Consider the following 27875-nt stretch of genomic DNA (forward strand, 5'->3'; position numbering starts at 1 on the left):
GTGTGTACAGTGTGTTGGCAGTCTCTCCCTCTCATTAGAGTTCATATCATGCTGCCGGCGCTTGTACCAAATCAAGGTTATTGATCAGTTCTGGGTAAATATGCAGGAGTTCAGACCTTTGTACTCAATCAATAGGATCGTACGCTGGCGTCTGATTGGAGCAGGCTGTCAGGGGCCCGTTTACCCAGCAGCAGCCCTTATGTGGGCTCCATCCTCACCCAGACACAGGAAACACTGAGGAGACTTCGCTCCCAAGAAGATGGCTCCGACGTTGGCTTTGCTGGTCCTTTGCCAAGTAGCTCTATATACAACTGTAACATCCAAGAAAGGTACAATGGAGCAGGATAATTGCTTTATTTGTATTCGAGCATGTGCTTTTTGGTAATGTGCTGCAACAGTATTCTTGTATGACTTGCTGTTAATCTCTGTCCTTTATCTATTTGCATTTTCTTATCTAATGCACCTTTTGCACATGATTGATCATCAAAAGTAAAATGTGCACAACATTTCACGACATTCTAATCTACACAGTAGATTGTGGGGTGTAGGCTAATGTTGCTGTGTTGTGAACATTATTCCAGTGAATCCTTATATACAGGACTGTCTCAGAGAATTAGAATATTGTGATAAAGTTCTTTATTTTCTGTAATGCAATTAAAAAAACAAAAATGTCATGCATTCTGGATTCATTACAAATCAACTGAAATATTGCAAGCCTTTTATTCTTTTAATATTGCTGATTATGGCTTACAGCTTAAGAAAACACAAATATCCTATCTCTAAATATTAGAATATTTCCTCAGACCAAGTAAAAAAAAAGATTGATAACAGTAAAACAAAATCAAACATTTGAAAATGTCCATTAATGCACTCAGTACTTGGTTGGGAATCCTTTTGCACGGATTACAGCATCAATGCGGCGTGGCATGGAGGCAATCAGCCTGTGGCATTGCTGAGGTGTTATGGATGCCCATGATGCTTCAATAGCGGCCTTTAGCTCATTTGCATTGTTGGGTCTGGTGTCTTTCAGCTTCCTCTTCACAATACCCCACAAATTCTCTATGGGGTTCAGGTCAGGGGAATTGGCAGGCCAATCGAGGACAGTAATGCCATGGGCAGTACACCAGTTACTGGTGGTTCTGGCACTGTGGGCAGGTGCCAGATCATGCTGGAAAATGAAATCCTCATCTCCATAGAGCTTTCCAGCATGATCTGGCACCTGCCCACAGTGCCAGAACCACCAGTAACTGGTGTACTGCCCATGGCATTACTGTCCTCGATTGGCCTGCCAATTCCCCTGACCTGAACCCCATAGAGAATTTGTGGGGTATTGTGAAGAGGAAGCTGAAAGACACCAGACCCAACAATGCAAATGAGCTAAAGGCCGCTATTGAAGCATCATGGGCATCCATAACACCTCAGCAATGCCACAGGCTGATTGCCTCCATGCCACGCCGCATTGATGCTGTAATCCGTGCAAAAGGATTCCCAACCAAGTACTGAGTGCATTAATGGACATTTTCAAATGTTTGATTTTGTTTTACTGTTATCAATCTTTTTTTTTACTTGGTCTGAGGAAATATTCTAATATTTAGAGATAGGATATTTGTGTTTTCTTAAGCTGTAAGCCATAATCAGCAATATTAAAAGAATAAAAGGCTTGCAATATTTCAGTTGATTTGTAATGAATCCAGAATGCATGACATTTTTGTTTTTTTAATTGCATTACAGAAAATAAAGAACTTTATCACAATATTCTAATTCTCTGAGACAGTCCTGTATTTGTCAAATTCTGGTCTTTAACCAGTATGTGGCCGACCTTTTGTCGCTGACGGGATTGATGAGTTGACCCTGAAGCATTTGTATGAGGTCGGAGAAGAGGTGACCCTCACATGTGAACGGGGGTACTCCCCTTCAACGGCGACCCCTCGAAGGACGACCTGCACCGGCACAGGACAATGGACGCAGTCAGACCTGACATGCTCCCGTGAGTTTACACTCGACTCCATTTTAACAATGTAGTTGTCGTCCTCTTACTTAGACGTGCAACACCAGAACAGATGTAATTCATACATTTTTACAACCATCCAAAGGTAGAACGAGGAAAGCGAGGTGTGTTGTACGGTTTATTTTACTCGATGACGCCCAGCTCCATCTGCTTCACCTGTCACATGATGAGGCTTTTTTCACCATGACAAGAACAAAATTCTGTAAGAATCATAAACTCTTTGAAATATTCAGTATATATGGATCAGGAAACAATCAATTTAAGAAGCACAGAATGCAAGTTTTAAGCAGTTTCATCAAAATACAGGTTTATGAGTTTTCAAACACCGATACAGTCTGAATTTAAAGCAGTAGTGGGTAAAATTGGAGGAAATATGATTTTAAAAAAAGTTATTTTTATAAAATGGTCACTATATCCTAACAGTAGTGCATGAGACAGGTAATCTGTAAAAGATCATGGTGCTCCATGATCACGGTGCTCCTAATGGCATCTGCAAGATTTCACAGACCGGAGGAAAACAACCAATCAGAGCTGATCTAGAGTCTGCCGTCTCTGAGCAGCTGTCAATCACTCGCAAACGGTCAAACTAGGCAGCGCTGATCAAATATGAATCAATATTCTGTTACTGTAATGTCTATTTCTCACCTCAAATGCTTTTATAAATATCTTGTAGTGTACTGTTTAACTGTAAAATGAGAAAGCAGCCATGTTGAGATAAGTTGAGGAAATACCAAGCACCGCCCACCAGCCGGAGCAAGCTTTCTCATTTTACAGCTAAACAGTACACAACAAGATGTTTCTGAAAACATTTAATGCGAGAAATAGGCATTGCAGTAACAGAATATTGATTCATATTGGATCAGCGCTGCCTAGTTTGACCGTTTGATCGGAGTTCGCAAGTGATTGACAGCTGCCTCCTTTGAATGAACAGCCAATAGGAACGCTCTCTCTCTCTGAAATGACCTGTGAAGAAAATGTGAGTTTACTGTAACATCTCTTCTACAGCTAAGATGTGTCCACTCCCTGGACCTCTGCAGCCTTTAATGGGGATGACAGAAGCTCCATACAAGAGTGTGCTTAACTACACATGTGATGACGGGTAAGACTGAATGCTGATAAAAACAAAAAAGTCACAAAAACAGATCATTACAAGGTGTGTGTTTGCAGTAATATATGTCTGTGAACTTTGTCAGGTATGTCATGCAGGGAGACAATAAGAGCAGCTGTTTGCATGATGGCACCTGGAGCAATCCACCACCTCTCTGCAAAGGTACAGGAGGAAAATATACGCAGAGCAAACACAACATCCAAAGTCTTAACATTTAAAAAAAAAAATACAAATTAGGAAACTATTCTAAATATTCTATTTGTTTATTGATGCACTTTCATTTGCTTAATTTCTGTCACTATGTATTTGTGTCCATAAAGTTATTATTTTGACATTTGCCTTGTTAACTCACTTTCAGTGGTGGAAAGTTACTAAGTACATTTACTCAAGTACTGTACTTGAGTACATTTTTGAGGTACTTGTACTTTACTTGAGTATTTTGATTTTATGCTACTTTCTACTTCTACTCCACTACATCTCAGAAGCAAATATTGTACTTTTTACTTCACTACATTTATTTGATACATTTCAGTTACTAGTTACTTTGCAGATTCAGATTATTAACACAAAATATTATCAACAAATAAATTGTGATGTAATATTATGGCTAAGGATGAGTTCAGGATCACTTACTTACTCACTCACTCACTCACTCACTCACTCACTCACTTACTTACTTACTTATTCACTTACTTATTTACTTACTTATTTACTCACCCACTCACTCACTCACTCACTCACTCACTCACTCACTCACTCACTTACTTACTTACTTACTTACTTACTTACTTATTCACTTACTTACTTACTCACTTACTTACTCACTCACTCACTCACTCACTCACTCACTCACTCACTCACTCACTCACTCATTTACTTACTTACTTATTCACTCACTTATTTACTTATGTATTTACTTACTTACTTACTCACTCACTCACTCACTTACTTACTTACTTACTTACTTACTTACTTATTCACTTACTTACTTACTCACTTACTTACTCACTCACTCACTCACTCACTCACTCACTCACTCACTCACTCACTCATTTACTTACTTACTTATTCACTCACTTATTTACTTACTTATGTATTTACTTACTTACTTACTCACCACTCACTCACTCCCTCACTCACTCACTCACTCACTTACTTACTTACTTATGTATTTACTTACTTACTTACTCACTCACTCACTCCCTCACTCACTCACTCACTCACTCACTCACTCACTTATTTACTTACTTATTTACTTATTCACTTACTTATTTACTTACTTACTTACTCACTTACTTACTCACTCACTCACTCACTCACTCACTCACTTACTTACTTATTCACTTACTTATTTACTTACTTATTTACTCACCCACTCACTCACTCACTCACTCACTCACTCACTTACTTACTTACTTACTTATTCACTTACTTATTTACTTACTTACTTACTTACTTACTCACTTACTTACTCACTCCCTCACTCACTCACTCACTTACTTACTTACTTATTCACTTACTTATTTACTTACTTATTTACTCACTCACTCACTCACTCACTCACTCACTCACTTACTTACTTACTTACTTACTTACTTATTCACTTACTTACTTACTCACTTACTTACTCACTCACTCACTCACTCACTCACTCACTTACTTACTTACTTATTCACTTACTTATTTACTTACTTACTTACTTACTCACTTACTTACTCACTCACTCACTCACTCACTCACTCACTCACTCACTTACTTACTTACTTATTCACTTACTTATTTACTTACTTACTTACTTACTCACTTACTTACTCACTCACTCACTCACTCACTCACTCACTCACTCACTAACTTGCTTACTTATTCACTTACTTATTTACTTACTTACTTACTCACTCACTCACTCACTCACTCACTCACTCACTCACTCACTCACTTACTTACTTACTTACTTACTTACTTACTAACTTACTTACATAACATTTTGTAACAGAGTATTTCTACACTGTGGTATTGCTACTTTTACCTAGGCTAAGTAAAAGATCTGAGTACTTCTTCCACCCCTGCTCACTTTGTTATCTAGAAAGCAGTATACATACTCATTTTGACATCAGCTTAAAGTAGATTTTGCATTCTTAAGGCTCACAGAGAAGAAATGCTGCAGACTTGATATCAGTATAACTCTTGCATTATCGTTTCTCCTCTCACAGTTGTGAACTGCCAGCTGCCCAGGCCACCTATAGATGGAAGAATCACCCATGATAAGCCGGTTAATGGAAGCACCACCATGTATGGGCAAGGCTGGACATATGAGTGTAAACCACCTAAGGCACCAAGTTATGAGAGGGGATCCTGCATGGCTGATTGAAGTGCAACGGCGCCACCGGTGTGCCGAGGTACGCAGACGATGTCACGATGTCAGCGTTCTCCATATTCTTTAACCATCTTTCATCTATTTCTCTTCTTCGTGATTAGTTATGGGCCAAATCAAATCTATAGGATATGCCACAATAAAACCAGCCCCCTTCATATTTTATATCATATAATTTATTTTCATAGACAGCATACCCTTTCGCAACTACTAATTCAAACCTCCTCACATGTTTGATCATCCCAGAGGTGAGCTGCGCCATCCCAACAGCCATACCAAATGGCATCATCACCTTCGCTGTGATGAGGCAACACGGCTACAAGGAGAAGGTTAAGTACGGCTGCAATGAGCATTATTATCTGGATGGTGAGGCCGAGATCCAGTGCCAAAACACAGGAAACTGGACTTCCAAGCCAGTTTGCAGAGGTGAGTCATGGGGAAATCAGATCAGTCTCAGGCTAAAACCATGTATTTATGATTCTGGACCACCAGTCAATTAGTAAACCACAAGTATCCAGATATGTTCAGATTGTTTCTGTCCGTTACAAGCTGAGAGAGTCTCCAGCCCCCTGGTTAGTTAAAATAATAAACTCTTCTCAACCTTCAGCGCTGCTTTCATGCAAATTTGGGAGTTAAAATTAGCTTCAACCCAATATTACTAATGCTATAATCCACTGACTGGATGTGCAATGTCTGGTGAAAAAAAACGTGTTTTTTTTTTGTAAGTGTGACATAGTACAAACAGGTGACAAATTGTACGGACAAAGGTGTAACACAAGATATACATAAGACGTATGAAGCAGATGTTATGATTTGAATATGGTACCAATTTTTGGTTGTTTTAGTTAGTGGGAGTATTGTAAATGTTTGTGTGCATGTATGAAAGTGGGTCATATATTCATATGTAAATAGTTGTGAATAACTAGAGGCATGTGCAGGTATGTCCGAGGTGAGGAAGGAGGAAAAATAAATAAATAAATAAATGAATAAATAAATAAATAAATAAAAGGTAATTGTAATAATGTTGATAACTAAGTTCCACAACTACAGAAATAATTATTATAATAATAATAATAATAACATCAAAGTAAATAGTAATAATATATATAAAAAACAAATAAATATATAATAACAATACACACAACACCACCAATAACAACAACAACAATAATTATAATGATCCACACCCTTTTTTTTCTTTCCATCTTTTGTCTCGTTGTATTTAGTTTTCTTATCTTAAAACATGCTTTATCTGCTCTGTTTCCTCGTCCAGCTCCCTGCACAGTTGGCATCAAAAGAGGCCGTATCTTCTACAATGCCAAGAAGCTCTGGATCGCAGACCTGAAACCCAACAGAGTCCTCCATGGAGAGCATGTTGTCTTCTATTGTATGAACAGGGCTGACAGGTGTGGCTATCCTGTGGCCAGCACCTGTAACGATGGGACCCTCCCCATCCCGGAGTGCTTTGTGGGTGAGTTCTGGTCAGCTCGATAAATCTAATTCAAGCCTGTCTAGTTCCACCTGTTGGGGTTTGGATGCTCCACAAACAATTACAAATACAAATGTATGCAAAGGGTTTTAAATTGCCCTCTACCCTAAAAATGTGACATAATAAGTCTGTCAGATGGCTTTCAGATGTGATAGGAAAAGTCCATGATGTTTCCATGTAGCTAAGCATTTTATGATCACAGTATAATATCTGCCTTTTTTTCTATTGCTTTTAGAACCAGGCAAGGTGGAGTACACCTTAAAAGCCAAAAGCCTTCCATCAGAAATCACAATGTGTGCTGCTTCACCCCCTGCAAGCCCCACGAGCCCTGCAAGACCTGCATAACTCTGCACAGAATGACCTGAAACACCATGTACACTCACAGTGGATGACTGGATCATGAATAAAGAAAATACAACAGAGACAGAGGTCACTTATTTTATTTTTACCTGTTATTATCAGCTAATAATAATAAAATAATAGTACCTGTGTTGTTTTCAATCTGCTGCTACATACTGACCATACATACCTGTACCTACTGAGGTTACAATAAAAACTGAAGATCTGAACTGTGTCCAAAATCTGACATCTTTTACTAGGAGATCTGATACCAATTCACACCTTATTCCTGTGTGAATTTAATGTGAATCTGATCTCCCTCTTAACTGCTATATGACCTTAACCACTCTTATGTGGTATCATTGTGTGAACAACTCACAGCCATCAGTATATCGGCCAGTATAACTGAAGAAGTGATGAGCGGTGAAATGCCTTCAATGGCATAAACTGACACAAAGGTTGAGACCATAAAAACATCATGCTTGTATAGTTTTAAAGGTGCTATTGACAACGTTCAGCCACTAGATGTCGCATTCTCCCCCGTTCCATTGCATTCACTTCACAACAAGTCGTTGCCGGGCACGTACCGTCAATCTCAGCCATTTATCCGTTTTTTTTCCACACTAACTGACGACCCAGAAATACCACGTGATCCCAACGTCATTATACTGTTGGCTCACAAGCCTTATTAGAAGTGGAAACCAAATGTCAGATATCTTCCACAGAGATGAACAAAACATTTATTTTGGACCCGCCAAAATCCTAATATTTTTTTTCAGGAAAAGCCATACTTTCATTCGGCACCTTTCTAAATGCTCTATGGATGTATTATTTAGAAAAATATATTTGTCTACATACAAATATAAACCTTTAACCAATAGAGTTTGTGTAAAAGCGTCTGTCTTTGTAGGTCTCAGCTCAGTTAAAGTACTAAAGTAATAAAATGTTGTATAGCTTTGGTAATGCAATCTTGTAAAATGGACACATACACCTTTGGTGGTATTCTTAAAAATGATTCAAGCAACAGCAAAATGGGGCCAAATGGGCTGATGTTTCATAATATTGAAGCAACAAGGGAAAGTCCGCTGCCGGAGCTTTTCACTGCCAGTAAATCTGGTATTGCACAAAGCAGATAGAAAACAAAACAAGGCTCACCAATGAGCAGTTACTTCATGCTGCTCTTATCTGTTGACTTTTAGAGAAACACAAACAGCAGTGAGAGAAGGGGACAGAGATTCAGTATCTGAGCCAGAGACCACAGGAAAGAGCCGAGGAGCATCTGGACATTTCTACAAAAGATGGAACGCATGCTGACTTTGTTTCTGCTATGTCCATTTGTGTTTTTCACCATCGTGACATCCCAACAAGACAATGGTATTTGCTATTATTTCTTGCTTTTTTTGTTACATTATATGGCTTGAACTGCATACATTGGTCTACACATTTATTACTTTATCTGTTTTCAAGGCTTTAGCATGAGGTAATCTCTAGATGTTACAAGATGCCATTTCTAAAGGCATTTGTTTATTGATCATGTTTAGTTTTTGGAGTAAACATAATTATTATTAAACCCACTTGTCTCTGCAGTGTGTTATAGGCCTGTACTGGCTGCCGACATCGAGACGGATGGGCTCCAGAGGTACTACAGCCCCGGTGTGGAGTTAGCGCTGAGCTGTAAACAAGGATACACCCCCATGTTGGGCCCTCGGAAGATTGTTTGCGGCGCCAGTGGAGAGTGGACGAAAACCAGATTAATGTGCATACGTGGGTCTCCATTATTCTATCGAGAACAGAGGGTCTCGTGACAGATAATCTTGTGCTGCAAATTTATACACTTGAGTTACTTTTGAAGTTTAACAGTGAACAGGAGCAGGAAACATCAACATCATTAAGGAAACCTTTTCATATTAACATAGTTGTATAGTAATGTCATTTTAACTGCAGTCATCAATTGATTATCACTGACACATTTTCCAATGTTACTATAAATGAAGACTTATTTTTGATGTGGCGTGGAAAAATGCAACGCTTTCATAGATTTTGGGAGGAATGTTTATCAAGCATGTGGAGCAATGTGAACCATTTCTAACAGATTCTGATACTCTTATTTATTATATTATTTGTATTACGAATATGTAAATAAGCACGTATTGTTACTTATACAAATATGCTGTAGATTTGTCTTTTATGATGCAGTATATGAATATGTAATAATATCCAGTACTAAGGAGTAAGTTATTAGCAGTGGTTGAATGTGACTCAAGTACTTAAGTACAAATTTGAAGTCCTTGTACTTTACTTGAGTAAAGTAAAGACATTTCTGCTACTTTATACTTCTACTCCACTAACTCTCAATAGGTAAATATTGTACTTTTTACTTCACTTCAGGAATTTTATAGCTTTAGTTACTTTGCCTAAACAAAACAAAACAAAAGATCAAATTATTAAATAAGATATATTTTTATGGATTAAAGGCCCACATCCCTGGGAGACTCCCTGAAGTCCTTATCTGAATTTTTATATTTATATGAATTTTTTATCTTGCAGCACCCAATATTTTATCTTGTGTGCATAAAATTAAAAATGTATAATCTTTGGGGACACTGAGGGCTCCATAAATGAACACTCTGAAGGGAGTTATTTTGCATAGTGCGTACATTTACTTTTGATACTTTAAGCACATTTTGTTGGTGATACTTAAGTGTTTTTATTCAAGTAGAATTTTAAATGCAGGACTTTTACTTGTAACAGAGTATTTTCAGAGTGTGGTATTATTACTTTAACTTAAATAAAGGATCGAAGTACTTCTTCCACCACTGGTTATTAGTTATCTGTAAGAGAGAACATGTCTAGACCATTACTTATCTTCATTATGGTTGTATGCGACTACAGCAGATACAGCAAACATGTCAATCTATGTTTGCATTATTCATGACAAAATAACCGAATAGTAAAACCTTCCATTTACACGTGTTCTCTGTATTCTCTCCTGCAGCAAAACGGTGCCCTTTTCCTGATCCACTGTCTAATGGAGAACTGTACTATGAGGATACCGTGTTCCAGAGTATCATCAACTATACTTGTGATGAAGGGTAAAGCAAGAACATCTTGTTGAGTTTGACATGTGTCATTTGCTCTCTCTCAGCTACCTTGCTGTCCCTAATACACTGGTGTATATAACTGACTGAATACCTTTACCACAAAGAAGTTTATTCAAGTGTGCTATTAGTATACTTCTTTTACACTTAAAATAAGAGAGTATACTTTCAGTTTACTTTTATATGTACTTATCAGAGATATACTTAACAAAAGTATACATAGGTATACTTACTGCCAAGTATACAAAAACATCTAAGTATACTTGGCTCATACTGACAAGTATACAGAAACCTCTAAGTATACTTGGCTCATACTGACAAGTATACAGAAACGTCTAAGTATACTAGGCTCATACTGGCAAGTATACAGAAAAGTCTAAGTATACTTGGCTCATACTGACAAGTATACAGAAAAGTCTAAGTATACTTGACTCATACTGACAAGTATACAGAAAAGTCTAAGTATACTTGGCTCATACTGACAAGTATACAGAAACGTCTAAGTATACTAGGCTCATACTGGCAAGTATACAGAAAAGTCCAAGTATACTTGGCTCATACTGACAAGTATACAGAAAAGTCTAAGTATACTTGGCTCATACTGACAAGTATACAGAAAAGTCTAAGTATACTTGGCTCATACTGACAAGTATACAGAAAAGTCTAAGTATACTTGGCTCATACTGACAAGTATACAGAAAAGTCTTAGTATACTTGGCTCATATTGACAAGCTTATAGGCCTATACTTGTACTTAATCTTTTGATCGAGATATACTTAAGAAAAGTATAATTAAGTATTCTTGCTTTATAGGCCTACAGAAAGGTATACTTGGCTTGTAGTTGTGCTTACTTTTTGACAGAGTAGCCTTTTAAAGTGTGTGTATGGCTCTGCACAGGTACACCTTGACTGGAGATGCCACTGCTGTGTGCCTTGCCAATGGAACGTGGAGCAAACCGGTACCTGAGTGCATACGTATGTAATCCACTACTAATCCTTCAGCAAGACCAGGGAAATAAATAAGAAAGCATAAAACATGCAGTACATAATTTTCTTTTTCTCTTAGAAGACAGGCACACAACCGAAACTTGATATTATAGGCCAGTAAAAACACATTTGTACTTAACTAGAAATGTACCACAACTAAGCTATCACTCAATTTGCTCATCTGTAAATGTAAAATAATATAAGAAATACACATTCTTATTATAGACAATAGAAAAAACAGACACATACAGTACAAGCATGCATTTTATATATAAATAAATTTGCATATTCTGTCTCTCCTCTCGTAGCTGTGTCCTGTGGTCTCGCTCCGATCCCACCGTTTGGGATGATAATCTATGACAAGAGGATCAGAGGGAACACCACTGATTACGGCGTCGGAGTGACGTACAAGTGTCTGCCTCCATACGTACTTATTGGCAACGCAAGAGCAGAGTGCACCGTCAGTGGCAACTGGACCAAGACACCTGAATGTCGAGGTATAAAGGTTTGAAAAGCAGGAGCTGCTGTAATAATACCAAGAGTAGTTATTGTGGCATCCCAAGATGTATTTACTGGTCACAAACATTGCTTCAAAGTTTTACTGAAGAATAAAACTTTTAAAGGAACAGTGTGTAACATTTCAGGGGATCTATTAGCAGAAATGGGAAATAATATTCAAAACTATGTTTTCGTTAATGTATAATAACCTGAAAAGGACAACACACTAATAAATAAATTAGATGCAATTCTACCACATTTGGTCTTCACCATCTCCAGGGGAATTCTCCAGGGGAGATACACTTTCCAATACACTTGGCAAACAACTGATACAAATATATAAGTGACAGACAATGTGATGTCTAGCTACATGTTCATTAGTAGAGTCTCTCTAATGAATGGACTGAATTGTTCCCCTAACAGTGGTGACCTGCCATCCACCGGAGAACATTTTCAAAGGCTACATGTCAAGTGACGACCAGAGAGACTATGACTACATGGAAACGATCAAATATGGCTGCAATGGAGACTATGTACTTGAGGGAAGCCTCCAGATTGTTTGTCAGCGGAATGGAAATTGGTCTGAAAAGCCATCCTGCAAAGGTAGGGCTATAACCGTTATCACCGTTATTTGACATTACAAATTTTGTTGATAGCCGCATTTCTTGGGTGATCTTGCAATGTGAAGTTGAACTTGAGACCAAGCCCCCATGAAGAGTGTCGGTTGTTGATCCCAATTTTCGTAGTAGCCAAACGGTGGTACTACAACTTCCGTGTCTGCCACGTGATGCCATTGGGCCCAAAAATACTTTTTCCCATAGACTTACATTGGAAAAGAGACATCTGTAAACCTGCGGATAATTTTTTTTGAGGTAATTGAACTCCCCAGTACAAACACTCTAATAGTCCTTATTTAAATCATGAGGTCCTTAAAGTTGTAAAACGCACTAATAGCTGAATCCAGAGTTATTTCCCTTCCTCCGTTCACGTGAATGAGACCCAGACCATGACGACAGCGCAAGCCGTGACGACAGCGCAAGCCGTGACGACAGCGCAAGCCGTGACGACAGCGTGACGTTGTGACTCAGTGACCTAGCCGTGTGACTGAGCGGACGCTACTGTGCATGTTCCATGGGCCCAATGTATGCGGAAGATCGCCGCAAGATCAGGGTACTTTTCCATTTGGAAGTCGAGCCATTTTGGGTTCAAGCACCACTGAGCAACTTTCATAGGAATGAACGGGGCCCCGCCTCCAACGCTGCATCCAGTTCTCTTTATACATCCATGCTTGAGACCTACTTGTAGTATTCAGCTGTTTTTGAGAGTTTAGCTTTATAGAAAAGGATTGTTTTTTCATGTGTTTCCCAGTTTGGATTCATGTTTTGTGTAGTTTGTGTTTCATGTTGTTTTTGGATTCTATTCCCACTCTGTCCTGGTCTTTTGTTGGTGATAATCCCATCCCAATTACTTTCACTCCTAATTTAATTTCAATCAGCCAGTTTCGATATTACTTCCCAGATCATTGTGAATATAACGCAGCTAACCACTCTCAATTATGTTTTTGTTTTCTTCTCTTTGTGACTTACAGCCCCTTGCAGTGTTGGCATACGGAAAGCAAGGATATTTTACAAAGGACGGAAACTCTGGATCGCCGACTTCACCCCGAACACAGTCTTACACAAAGAGATTGTCTCGGTCTACTGCATGGACAAGACCAGGAAGTGTGGTTACGCAGTGCCAACCCAGTGCATCGATGGAAAACTCAAAATCCCTGAATGCTTTGAGGGTAAGGAATATTTCATGAAAAACACAATATTTCTTAAAAAGCAGCCAAATAGTCCGAACACTAGATAGACTTTACTTTATTCTATCTGATTTATTTATGTTTTTATTTGTCTTTACTTTACTATCACTCACAACCTTTGAAGTGTGAGCTGTTCAAGTAAAAAAAAAGTTATTAACTGCCCTTTTCTAACTCCAATTGTCCCATTTTAGTGAATTTAAAGAGACAGTGGTTACTTCAACTGACATCAGAGTTACTTGGCATTATCTTTGTTGTCTACATGTTTTTATTCCCCATTTATCCCAATTGAGATCTCCCAAATTTGTCACAGTATAGCACTGTGTCCAGAGGCCTTCAGATTTTTTGTAGACCAGACTGAGTTGTTTTCTGTGTTTTGGGTTTTTGCCAGTGCAGTTGAAATATTTACATATTTTTGTCTCCTACAAATTATCACCAGACGCGGTCTGTTCCTTACACTATAAAAGAGAAACACTTTAATTATTAAGGATCTGTACTTCTATGATGGTATAGTGTAAACCTTCTAACCTGTTCTCTGTATCTTTGTGTGTCTGTCTCTTTTCCAGAGCCCAGGGGCATTGATTATAACTTTTATTCAAGCTCACTTCCATCAGAAATCACACAGTGCTGAAACAGCAGCAGATCTCTTCTCTGATCATTATTAAACTACTGCAATATGGAATAGGTGTTGGTGTGTTCTGGTTGTCGTTGTGGTTTGTTTTCTTCTCTCTGTTCAGTCTTCTTGAACTTTAAATAAAAGACCAATAATAGGTTTGTAGAAACGGAGTAGAAGAAGTTTCTTAAAGGTGCTATTGATAACATTCATAACATTCAGCCACTAGATGTCTCATTCTCCCCTGTTCCATTGCATTCACTTCATAACAAGTCGATGCCAGGCACTTACCGTCAATCTCAGCCATTTATCCGTTTTTTCAACACTAACTGATACCACGTGATACCAACGTCGTTTTACTATTTGCTCACAAGCCTTGTTAGAAGTGGGAACCAAATGTCAGATATCTTCCACAGAGATAAACAAAACATTAATTTTGGACCCGCTGAAATTTTTTAAATGATTAATTCACAATCAGAATTCTTTTTAGGAAAAGCCATACTTTTATTCAGCTCCTCATGGCTCTGTTTTCAGGCTTTAAAAAAATCTTCATTTCAGAGAGAGAGCGTTCCTATTGACTGTGCTCCGGCTGGTGGGCGGTGCTTGGTATTTACTCAACAGATCTCAACATGGCTGCCGGTTCACAACCTTTCTCATTTTAAAGCTAAACAGTACACTACAAGATGAAGCTCTTAAATTTCGTTTCCTCGCTCCTCGCTCCTCGCTTGAACCGGAAGTTGTTCTGGTGCGCCATATTGAAGACCGTCCCAAAGCCCTTATTTGTGCATCGAGGAGCGAGGATCGAGGATCGAGGAGGCTTGCCGGAGGAGCTATGAGCGAGGATACACCAGTGTATCCTGCACGGAAGTCTTTTGCCGACCGACACGCCCCCTTATTGGATATCAGTTACTGATTGGACGCTGCTGCAGATCAGACTGATCTGATAACTTTACATCTCAACATCACTTGAGTTTTATACCAGAGTGAAAACAGATCACATATTAAACGTTTTATATTTTAGTTGTCTTCTGATTCACCATCTAGTTATAATCTGTGTTAACTGAAGCTCTGAACAGCAGCAGAAGGACCTGCAGTAGCTCTGCTTCACACACTGCCAGTGAAGGAGCTCGACACTGAGAGGGGTTTATAATACCTGACAAACTGACTTGAAATGACTTTCCGCATTTTTTAGAATGATTTGTCTTTTCATGATCTGTTATTTCCCCCGTTAACTTTTATTAATGAAACTATTAAAGTCAGAGAGAAAAGTAGAGTCTGTCTGTCTGTCAGCAACAAACACCTTTTACATCATTTATCATCATTTCCATTCAGTCACATGAGGCTGATGATTCCTGAACGTCGGGTTTGATATGAGTTACATCATTTACATTTTCCCTTTAGCCTAATAAATAATGTCCAGTGTTCAAAAAACACCACAGTCATATTCTGGGTTATGAAATAATTAACTCACAATCAGAATATCAATAACTACAGACGCTAATAATGAATAAATAATATAAAGTTATTGTGCCAGTAGAGATGTTTCCTGAGCCTCTAAGCAGTCCACAGTAGAAATACAGGCTGCAGCTTGCACTTGTCTTTATTAGTATTAGTACAGTTCAGACACAAACAGCTGTTAAAGCTGACTGACAGCTGATCCAGATGTGATCAGCTGCTGCTGTCATCAGAAACGGACGTCGCTTCACGTGACGCTTCAGAGGAAACGACCGTCTCATGTCGCTTAAATCGTATTTCCTCGTTTCCTCTCTCCTCGCATGGTTTCCTTGCGTCTCTCCATGCTTCCCTGGTGGGAGGGACTAAGACGCAAGGAAAAGACGCAAGTGAGGGAAACAGGGATGCAATTAAGAGCTTTGGGATGCAGCCAATGGCTGAAGTTGAACAAAAAGGCTTTATTGCCAAAAAAAACATGGATGGTGGCAGAATGAATGAATGTGCAGGCTGGAATGAGCAAAGCAGGAAGGCAGGCGGTGATCCTAGGCACAGAAAAAAACACAGGATTAGAAAAACTCGAACGAGGTCAAAACTATGAACAAGATTTCCAAAAGTACAAGCTACAAGGCCGAGGAGAAACTACCACTTGGATTGAGTCAACGATCTGGCGTCGAATGACTGGAGAGCTTTAACTTTAACTTTTATTGTGTGTTTTGTCTCCTTTTTGACAAATTAATTACACTCAAAAAACGAGTGTTGGGAGGTGGAGAGAGAATCTGTAACCATAACTGTATATATTAAATAATTTAAGAGGCGCTGGATTATTTACACAATATTATCATATGTGTATTATTAATATGATGATCAATATTTCATTTTTGATTATCATGGTTATCGTCAATACCAGTACATCGCAACACCCCTGGGTTAATGACCCAGCCCACTGGCTACGCCATTACAGGAAGTGTATACCATGCAGATGGACAACATTCTTCTGCTGCCTACATATGAAAGCAACTGAACAAGCAGTAAACCACATTCCTCTTCAGTTACAGGACATGTTGCACTGATTTTTCTCAGTTCCAGATAGACAGCATTCTTGTCATAGAGTGCTGCAGGAATGAGTCCTAGAACCTAGTAACTAGTGATAATTTTATCACTTCTGGTTCCCTCGTCTGGAAGTCAATGGGTTGCTTGAATGGGTTTTTAGTTTATAGATGCCTGAAATAAGGTCTGTAGTTAACACAAGCTGAAGGCTCTATAGGCTTCATTACACGCATGTAAAGCAAAGAGAACAAACTATATACATTACAGAATCGCACCAAAATGTCATCACTGTTTTCTTCAAATTAATCTCTGTTGAGGTAAGACACATTATATTTTTATTTTATTTTATCATGAAAACTAAATGTTGCCATTAACCATTCTAATATAGGATATGTATAGCCTACTTTTGAGGTAGGCTGCTTGTATTTTACTTTTCCATTTTATGCTACTTTGTGCATTTTATGCTACAGTATTTATTTTTCTGCCCAATCTGTATTGTTTACAACACTTGTATGAACATTTGACCTGTATTTAGATTTTTATTTTGTTTCTATTATTGTATTTAGGGGCCAAGCAGCTATGCTGCTGGTCATGAAAATAAACCAAACTTTGCACACAGGTCTATAGTTCTATGCTGAACTTCCTCAACTGGCTTTGTGGGCCAATAGTGTACATTTTAAAACTTTGTAAATTCATAACAAATCAGCCGTACGTGCTTCATCTTTGCAACTTCCACCAAAATGTTGACCCAAGTGAGCAGAAATGTTCGGATGCTTCAACCTGGCAGGAATTATGAAGTCCATCACTCTGTTTTTTCTCAAAAACTGTAAAATTATTAAACCTATCTCCTCCCACATTTTGTGCTCAATTGACACTAAACTTGCTCTGCAGGAGCTTCAGACTTGAAAATTGAGCCCACAGTGTGGGCTCAATTTTCACAGTTACTGCAAATTCCAGCCCCGACCCACAGCTGAGCATCAGCTATGATCTTTATTCTGTTAATTCTAGTCTGTGTAAGTATATTGAGAGAGCTGCATAAAAACAACTACTTCTTCTCCACTACATTTCAGAGGGAAATATTGTAGCCTACTTTGTGCTCCAATACATGACTATAATACTTTATCAGTTAGGCTAAGCTTAAAGTGTAAATCTAGATTTACATACAGTTAAAAACATATGATTAGTTTAAAATCCCATGCCATAAAAATGTTCTGTAAGTAATAGTACAAAAGTATTAGCATCAAAATATACTTCAAGTACCAAAAGTAAAAAATAGCCTAATCATTATGCAGAATGACCCATTTCAGAAATATATTGATGCATTAATGTTAGCTGGTAAAGGTGGGGCTCATTTGAACTACTTTATATACTTTATCTATATTAATACACTATGCTTTATTTGACAATTGGATATTGTAAATCTGTAAAGTAACTATAAATATGCTATATATGAAATAATTATGGTAAAAGTACAGTATTTGCCTCTGAAATGTAGTGGAGTAGAAATTAAATGGAAACACTCCATTAAAGTACCACTAAGTGCAGTATTTGAGTACATGTTTGCAGGATGTACTGTTCCTAACCAACAGAAGTATCAATTGTGTGATAAAGTCAAACTATTTTTAAAAACCTGTCAACAAACAACCATGCGTTGCCTTTTCAAAGATGAACCGGTTTTTATAAAGGATCTACCCTGTGACCTGTCCCACCGGTTTTAACTGAGATACTGTAGCTGCAGTGATACTGTATGTGGTTGAAAACAAGTTGAGAGACGGGTAACATTGTTACAGGTTGTTGTTCAGTTTCACTGATAGTTGATCAATTAACTATCACTTATTAGTGTATAGCTTCCACCTCCCGCTTTGCGTAATTACAGATATCTCCAACGTCATTTCGCCTGTAGTCAATCTCTAATTCAAGTTAGCTGTAATTACATTTTGACTATCCCTAACTCCAGTTAGAGATGTCTACAACGGCAATTTCGGCTAGTCAAAATTAGATTTTAGATATCTAAAAAGAACAATGTAGATATCTTCAGTTGAGGGGAATTAAAGATATCTTGAACTGGAATTAAATTGTAGATATCTGAAACTGGAATTACGACTAGTCATAATTCACATTGAGGACATCCGCAACTGAATTGTAGATATCCATAATGTGATACCCCATACACATGAATGGCAAAATTAGTTTGAATCGTACTAGTCAAAATGTAATTACAGATATCTAAAATTAGAGTTTTGCCTAGTCAAAATAGAATTAGAAATATCTTGAATAAGCATTGTGGCTCAGCAAAATGACGTTGCAGATATCTCTAATGAGTATCCTGTCTAGCTATCAAATATTAAAACAGCTTGCCATAGTCTAATAGTAATATTCTTTAGCATAACAAGGTGTAACCCTGTTGTTTATATTTTTTTATCCAGTTCCAGAGGAAGTGGTCACAGTGCTATTCTGCAGCAAGGATGATCAAAAACATCAAATTTTGTGCAAGACGGGAGTTCTTCTCCATCCTCCTCTTGCTGGCTGTGATCTCAATCTCAATCTATGTGCTACACAACAAAGACATTGTGCAGGTGAGGACTTGGTTTTAGGATAATTTGAAGGTTGGATCTTATTTGAAATGTTTTAATGTTAGTCAGATTTCAGGATATTGTTTTCAAATGTGTGTGTTTCAGTGAGGCCCAACAACAGTTATGTTCTCAATTGCAAATGAATACAATTTGAGTGAAAAGGTATTTTCCCATTCAAGGTCTGCATTCTTGTATACTTGAGATCAAAACCATCAGTGTGTTCCAACCTACTGGTCCCCAGTTGTTCCTATTGAAGACATAAGTCTAAAGCAGTCTAAAACATAAGCAGAAAATGAGGATGGGCGCCCTCCAGCATTTTTTCTTTAATAATTCTATTTAACCAGCAACCCCAGAAGGTGACGCCCTAGGCGACCGCCTATTTGGCCTGTGCCTTAAGCGGGAAAATCTTCCTTCTTGGACCTTTTGTTTTATTTAGCTAATTTTTTTGATGCATCTTTGTCACCATGTCTCTCACCCAGTTTCAGCCTGAAGTGAACACCACCATCATCGCCCAGAGGGTTTCCACTGCCCAGAGAGGTTCTAACTCGGTTACTGACCCTGACATGCATCAAGGCCTCTGCAAATTCCAGCCACTGTCCACTAAGGATGCTCTGGAGCAACGCCACTTACTAGACGCCATTGCTTGGCCTGAAACTGCACCTTTGCCAGATCCTTTCTCCCTGGAACAGACCAGTGATCCAGCTCACAGCACCTTCACCATTTTGCCAGGGAGGAAAGGAGGACAGTGGCACGTAGGGGATCAGCTGGACGTTATGATCAAAATTTCTGATTTCAAGGGCCGTCCCAAGAAGTCTGGGGGAGACTTCATAATCGCCCGGCTGCATAACCCACAGCTTAGTGCAGGTGTGGCTGGTCAAGTGGTGGATCATCTCAATGGCAGCTACTCTGCTGTACTCTCGTTAATCTGGGAAGGAGACGCACAGGTTGAGGTGATGCTAAAAAACATAATGCAAATGTGATTATACTGTTACGCTTTCAATCTGGTTACTGTTGCTAAATCATGGGTGTATGAAGAGAACTGGATACAGCGTTGGAGGCAGGCTCCCGTTCATTCCTATGAGATCGTCTCAGTGGCCCGTGAAGCCAAAATGGCTCGACTGCCGAGTGATAAAGTACCCAGATCATCCGGCGATCTTCTGCATCCATTGGGCCCATAGAGCAGGCGCAGTAGCGTTTCCTTTAACTCCGTCTCCCAGCCCTCGCTCCAGCCTCGGTCTGGGTCTCATTCACATGAACGGAGGAAGGGAAATAACTCTGGATTCAGCTATCAGTGTGTTTTACAACTTTTAGGACCAAATTATTTAAATAAGGGCTATTAGAATGTTCATACTGGGAAGTTGATTCACCTCAAAAAAAATTATCCGCTGAGTTACAGACGTCTCTTTCCCAATGTAAGTCTATGGGAAAAAGTATTTTTGGGCCCAATGGCATCGCGTGACAGACACGGAAGTTGTAGTACCGCCGTTTGGCCACTACGAAAATTTGGATCAACGGCTGGCGCTCTTCCTGGGGGCTTGGTAGGCGGTGCTCGGTATTTCCTCAACTGCTCTCAACATGGCTGCCAGGTCACAAACTTTTTAATTTTACAGCTAAACAGAACACTACAAGATGTTTCTGTCTGCGTTAGTAAAAGAATATTGATTCATATTTGATCAGCGCTGCCTAGTTTGACCGTTTGATCAGAGTTTGCGAGTGATTGATAGCTGCTCAGAGACGGCAGGCTCCAGCTCGGCTCTGATTGGTTGTTTGCCTCCGGTCTGTGAAATCTTGCAGATGACATTAGGAGCTATGGAGGACACCAGAGGACACAGAGGCACATGAGTTTTTTCAGATTATCCGTTTCATGCACTGCTGTCAGGATATAGTGACCGATTTATGAAAATAACTTTTTTTAAAATCATATTTACTCCATTTCTACCCAGTGCAGCTTTAAACTGTGGTTCTCTATCCTATCAGGTGACGCTGGTTCACCCTAGTGAGACGATCTCAGTGCTGACCAGGCTGAACATCGAATAACCTGACAGGATGCAATACCAGAGCGTCTTCCGCTCAGGCTCACTCCAGGAAACTACCACCTGTAACGTCTGCCTACGTGATCTCCAGCAGCCACTGTGCAACTTAACTGACCCCCGCACAGGCGAGCCTTGGTTCTGCTACAAGCCAAAGAGCCTGGACTGTGATACCAGAACTACCCACGGCACACAGGGATTCACACAAAATCTCAGGGAAGGCGAGGAAAAGCTCTTTCAAAGGTGAGGGAGCAGAGAGACAGGACTGGCATTATGTCACCTATTTATTTCCTTGGTAGGAGGTTTCAGAAGTTTGTAACTACAGGCTTTTAAGATTGAGTTTAATAATGTTTAAAGTTTGAAAGATAATGCAAATCAAACTCAGTCTGAATCATACTAGTTGCCTTTCATTAAAAACATTTTGTTGTGTATCATTTTATCTTTCATAAATTATAAATTCATACATGTTATTTTGGATGTGGTCTTTTCAGAAAGATGCACACTTATTATTTTTTGCAACAGCAAAACAAACTATTGACATATCACCTTATAAAATTGATATGGCTAAAGTGTTAGCAAACAGTGGCTTATTTACATGCAGTGGATATGGAGCGTCCAGTAGACACGGAGCAACATTAGCATTAATTTGGAGTTGTGTTAACGGGGAAATGTAAGCCCAATACTCACTTTCCGTTTAGCTCTAGTTTGGTCTCCACCAACTCCACAGGGAAATATCTGTCATAGCTGCTAAATGCTCTGCTGTGTTCACCAGCTAGTTGCTAACTTACTAACTCAAAAAAATGAGCTGAAAGGTGCTACAATGATTTGTAGAGGTGTGGGGAACTGCAAAGTCAAGTGATAATTATCTGTGGGGTCATCACATGGATGTATAATAGGACCTGGATACAGCGCCGCCGCTCTGCCTTGCTTCCAAATTTTTCCAGTGGCCACTGGCGGTATTGCAACAAAGAATCCCCCCTACGGCCAGAAAAACATATTCCCCATAGAGCATCACGAGACGTCTACAAAACTGTTGACAGGACACTTTGAACAAACAAGGTTGATTATGAGTCTTTCTATTATGAATTTTTGATCTGTGGAGGTTTTATATTTGTAAAACTTTCCTTGAACCGATAAAAGCGATTTTTCACAAAGTCTATGGGCTGAGCGGGAAGTCGTGGGCAGGGCCCGGAAGTAAACCCGGAAGCTAGAAACCTTATATGTGTTCCAATACCAATACTACTGTCAAATGCAGTATGCCAAAAATACCAGGATGTCCTACTACATCCGGTCGCATTTTGCAGTATGCAAGCCAGTGTGTTTTTCTGGCTATTCTGACCCACAATCCTCTGCGCAGCAGATCTATAAGCAAGAGGGTCAAAGTTCAAGACACAATGTTATAGGTGGTAGTATGTCCCATTCGTATGCATACTGTTGTATGCAACAGTATGTACTTTGTAAGGGCAGCTGCAGTAAGTACTAAAAGTAAAAAGAAAAAGTATGAGATTTGGAAGGTAGCATTTTTTGGTGTATGCGCCAGCCAAGCAATTGTCATTGGAATGAATAGGCGCCATCTTGGGGTCCGGTGACCAGCTCTTATGTTACATCCATGGTCCATCACTGTAAGGGACACCTGGCACATTACACAAAGTCATTGGACCCACTGTTTATGTGGAAATATGAATTAGGGCAGCTTTAACTCACAAAATGGATTTGTAGAGGCTAAGTTTTGTGTAATGATGAGTGAACTTTCAAGCACTTCCCATTTTAGTGCTTGATCTTTCTAGTTTTAACTTTGTAAAATGATTCAAATGTTTGTCTTCCTTTGTGTGTAAGAGAGAGATTTTATTCTGTGTGCTTTTCTTTAGTGATGTCAACATGAAAGTCTACATTCAGGCTTCAGGACCTGCCAGAGTCACCGTGTTGCCAAAAGAGCAAGGTAAAGCAAATTTTTTTACTACTGCCACCACTTCGTATAATAAAACAGGCAGAAAACATTTGTGCACAACTTTCCACTTTCTTCTGTTAGCATTCCTCTATAGAGAGACCTGTTCAACCCAATTTGAGAAGAACGCTGCATGGACCACTAGGCTCAAAGTTCATGAATGTGGCACCAGCTGATAGCAGTGTATCTAGTCTCTTAAGCCATGGGCACACTACCCGCATCAGGAGCGCGTGGCGTCTGCGTCGCGTGGTGGCTGCGTGATGCAGGAGTCTGGTGTTCACACTAGATGCGAGTTGGCTGCGTGTCGGCTGCGTGTCGGCTGCCTGTCAGCTGTGTTTCTGCTGCTGCTGTCAGCCCTTTCTTTCTGCATAGAGTTTGCCTTTTAATGGCCATTTAACTTCATGATAAATATAATTTATATTTATTTTAGACAGAGAAAGGTTCAGAAACGTGGGGTAATTAGTAAATAATAGTAATAATCAACAATTAAAACTCCGTACTGTATTCATTTATGATGCTTTCCAAGTCACTGCTTGTTCCACATCACTGTCCGGCACATATTTCAGAATAAAAGCCTTGTGTTAACAAATGAAGGAATTCTGTGCAAAGAAAACCCGCTCTAGGGCTTTTATTTCGAAATGAAAGCAGGAAGTGTTGATTTAAACCCCAAACTTTATCAATTCTTGGAGCACTCAAAGTGACTGCGTGTTCCACAGCACTGACTGCTCATATTTCAGAATAAAAGCCTTGTGTTAACAAATGAAGGGATTCTGTCTATAGAAAAAATGCCTGGGGGCTTTTATTTTGAAATGAAAGTGTTGATTTAAAAACAAGTTTACTTAACTTTACTTTTTTTTCATCTCCGTAACATATTCTACAGATAGACCTCGAAACTGTAGTAAAGTCTTGCTGGTATGAAGTTAATATACAGTCAATAGATCACTTTCACTGTCTGTGACATATTCTACAGATGTCTAGACATGGAAACTGTAGTTATCTTGCTGGTATGATGTTAATATACAGTCAATAGATCACTTTCACTGTCTGTGACATATTCTACAGATGTGTAGACATGGAAACTGTATTATGTAGCTGATATGATGTCCATATACTGTCAATAGATCACCTTCACTGTCTGTTGCTGCTGGGACACGCAGCCGAGACGCGAGCGGCTCGCGTGTAAAATAGGCAAGCCTTCTATTCTATAAAATAGACGCGCGTTTCATGCAGGCAGTGTGTCCACTCTAACCTGTTAACATGGACGCCGAAATAAAAAACAACACGCCACGCAGCCGGCACGCGCGTCTCATGCGGGCAGTGTGTCCACTACTTAAGAGGTTCATAAAATCCCTTTATACTATTATAGTATTTGCATGTTCCAGTATACCATTACAATACACAAGAGCAGTGCTTGAAAACAAGTACCAGTACTCCCCTTATTCACATGTTGGCATGTGTATTGGCCAGTATCCGCAAAAAATAAATAAAACTGAAGGTTTTTGCTTTAAAAATATGCAATTTTACAAAAAGCAAAAAGCTTAAATAGAAAAGTTAAATAATTATTTTTACACATATCACAGCCTTCGTCTGAACATTTAACTCTTCTGGACATGTTTGCCCTGTAAAATCATATTCTGTAAATCAAAAGAGCAGATTCAGAAAACTTTTAAATAATGTTTCATTTATTATATTTATTCAGAAATTAAAAAAAAGTTATGACGAATAAAAGCACTGTATTGAAAAATTACAGCACCCTCGTTCTCACACACAGACTCACAAGGTGAAAACAATACCAGCGTCGTGGCTGGTAATTATACTGGAGACCAGGGGCCAATGGCCCCTTCCCCATTTCCTAGACCCCTACTTCCAGTGACCTGGCTTGGACCACACCTGTCCTCGAACTCTGAACCTTCATTTTGATTTTAACCACACACCTCTAAAATTTCGTGACCGCATCTTGCACAGTTGTGACGCTATTGTGGTGACAAAATCTGTCCACAGACAGACAGACATACCACTGGCAAAGTACTCATAACCGCCTCTGTGGTAGTTCCCACTACAGTAGACGTCTCCAGGACCACATTCTGCCATGATGACACACACACAGATTCACAAGGTGAAAACTTTACTAACCACACACTGTCGCGGCTGGTAATAATCCACCCTTATCCTTTAACTTCAGGTCAACCAGAGGTGAAGAGCAGCATTTCGACAACTAGACCCCTTGGCTATTACCACAAGGGTGTGTGGGGAGCACTAGATGGCACCACAGTTCGCCAATTCGACGTACCTGCCACCATTCGGTGTCTGTCAAATAAGGAGGTCAACATTTTTGGAGACTCCACGGTCAGGATGTGGTTTGAATTCCTCACCCAAAGACTACCAGGTAGGCAGCTGATCCATAGAGTTTTCTGGTAACAGTTTGACTTTGTTCACACTGCAGTTTAATCTGTCTCTCTGTAATACTTTTAGATCTTCAGGAGTTTTCTACGTACTCCCCGGGGAAAGCTGGACCTCACATGTCTGTGGACCGTGGGAACAAGATCTTGGTGAAGTCCCGCTTCCACGGGGTTCCTATCCGTATAGTCACTGTCGCAGCCAGCGAGCTGTGTTTTGCTGACAATGAGATAGATCGCTTAATCGGAGGCCCTAACACTGTCGTAGTTATTGGCGTCTGGGCTCACTTCGGCACTTTCCCCGTTGAGGTCTACATCCGGCGGCTGCTGAGCATCCGCAGGGCAGTGGTGCGGCTCCTGAACAGGGCTCCAGGCACAAAGATCCTCATCCGCACTGGGAACCCCAAAGCTTTGACAATTTTTTATGCACTAACCAACAGCGACTGGTACACGCTGCAATGTGACAAGGTGCTCAGAGCCATGTTCAAAGGACTGAATGTTCGTATGATCTATGCCTGGGAGATGGTCGTGGCCCACCACCTACCGCACAACCTCCACCCAACAACTCCCATTATTAAGGACATGATTGACGTTCTCTTATCCTACGTGTGCCCTTAAAAGGGAGGCTAAATGTTTACATGCTGTCTCTCTGTCTGGTAATTTTCCTTCAGCAGTCCATGCACAGGATATGAATGTATTTTATGGCCCCAAAGAACAGACATTTTCATGATGTAACAATAATATATTTACATGATTTCAAGTTGGTATGAAGTTTATCAGAGTATTAATGCCACTCTGTTAAATCACACATAATTTAAAGGAGCTCTGCCTGGAATTCAGAGAAAATCTGTGACTGCCTCCATGTGGCTGTCAGCATGGCGATGCCTGAGCCGGCGGCTAGCAGCTAACGGTGCTAACAGCGTGAACAGTGCAAATAGTGCTGATTGAGCTAACACAGCTAACTAAGAGGGCGGGTCATGCCTTCGCCATGGCAGGATTCGTAATTTGGGCGCTATGCTCCCGTGACTATGCCGTCTGTCGGGACGGTGTTATCAGCGTTAACTGCTGTGTGAGCGCAGTGCAGAATGGTGGCCATTAGCTTGCCGGTGGGACGCACAAAAAGGGACTCGCATGCACTAAAAGTCACACAAGGCCGGACCGGCTACGTAAACAAAGCACAGATAAACTCGGATTACAACACACACAGAGGGAGAGTGACGTCATTCTCTGCTCAGGTAGACATTACTCCACTATACCTTTACATACACAATAGTTGTTTGCTGCCATATTAATAGTCTGAATGTCGTATAGAGAACAAAATACTTTTGTGAACATAATTATTGTATTTTATTGTATTGTATGAACTGTTAACTGGGTTGATGGAAAGTGGGAAAATGCAACGGAATCTTTCTACATTCTTTATTTTATATATACAAAACCGTAAAAAACTGGAATATGAAATGGGGAGTAGCACACATAATAGTCGTTTGAAGTTGAACTTACTGTGAAGTGTACTCACTGTAAATCACATGGTGTTTGTTTTTTTTTAACGGGAATAAAAAAATAGTTGACAAAACGTGTCGAGCAAAAAAAACCATTTAATGACTATATTATACTCATATGTTACATACAGAAATAAATGCACTTTGTAAACGAGCTCAGTGTTGAGCCAGAATGGCCCAAACTATGTGCTGATAACTGCATATGATTAATAAATCTCTAGAAATAAAGTTAAAAATGTGGATGCCTTATTCAGCAGTTATATTTTATTACCTGCCGAGATCTGCATCCCCTCCTCTCTCAGACCAGGTGAGTGTTACATGTATGAGAGCCAAAACAGTCTAAAATATGTGCTGTTAAAACCATTTGTCTCCTGCGTCTCTAAAGACGAAGTCTTTACCTGCAGAGAAATGCATCTCCTATCTCAGGCCAGACTCAGGCTTAAATTATCTTTAATTAACATTCACAGGATATATTTTTTTTCGAGGGGAAAACTCATATTATACAGTGTTCTGTACTGTGAAGTGTACAGACTTGTATATATATAATGTCATTCTACTGTTTAAAAAATAATAAAAATAACAATGCATCAATAGATAGCAGCACTCCTGGTGTATTTGT

At 39.5% G+C, this 27875-nt stretch overlaps 1 protein-coding gene, 1 long non-coding RNA gene and 2 pseudogenes across 2 annotated transcripts; 3 read left to right on the forward strand and 1 right to left on the reverse strand.

Annotated features, from left to right (window-relative positions):
- Window positions 1-172: 172 nt before the first annotated feature.
- Window positions 173-7545, forward strand: LOC119485531 (annotated as a pseudogene).
- On the reverse strand, window positions 1635-25472 carry LOC119485534. Its single transcript, XR_005206295.1, has 3 exons — window positions 25460-25472; window positions 22321-22330; window positions 1635-1792 (listed from the first exon to the last, which is right to left on the reverse strand). It is a non-coding gene; the product is annotated as an uncharacterized LOC119485534 (long non-coding RNA).
- Window positions 8524-14380, forward strand: LOC119485532 (beta-2-glycoprotein 1-like). Its single transcript, XM_037765179.1, has 8 exons — window positions 8524-8689; window positions 8903-9079; window positions 10311-10407; window positions 11311-11387; window positions 11708-11896; window positions 12321-12500; window positions 13486-13683; window positions 14265-14380. Exons 1-8 carry the CDS (start codon window positions 8614-8616, stop codon window positions 14327-14329), a joined length of 1059 nt encoding a protein of 352 aa, XP_037621107.1. The 5' UTR covers window positions 8524-8613; the 3' UTR covers window positions 14330-14380.
- LOC119485530 lies at window positions 19241-27753 on the forward strand (annotated as a pseudogene).
- The last annotated feature ends 122 nt before the right edge of the window (window positions 27754-27875 follow it).

This window comes from Sebastes umbrosus, chromosome 3 (assembly GCF_015220745.1).
Source record: "Sebastes umbrosus isolate fSebUmb1 chromosome 3, fSebUmb1.pri, whole genome shotgun sequence".
NCBI lineage: Eukaryota > Metazoa > Chordata > Actinopteri > Perciformes > Sebastidae > Sebastes > Sebastes umbrosus.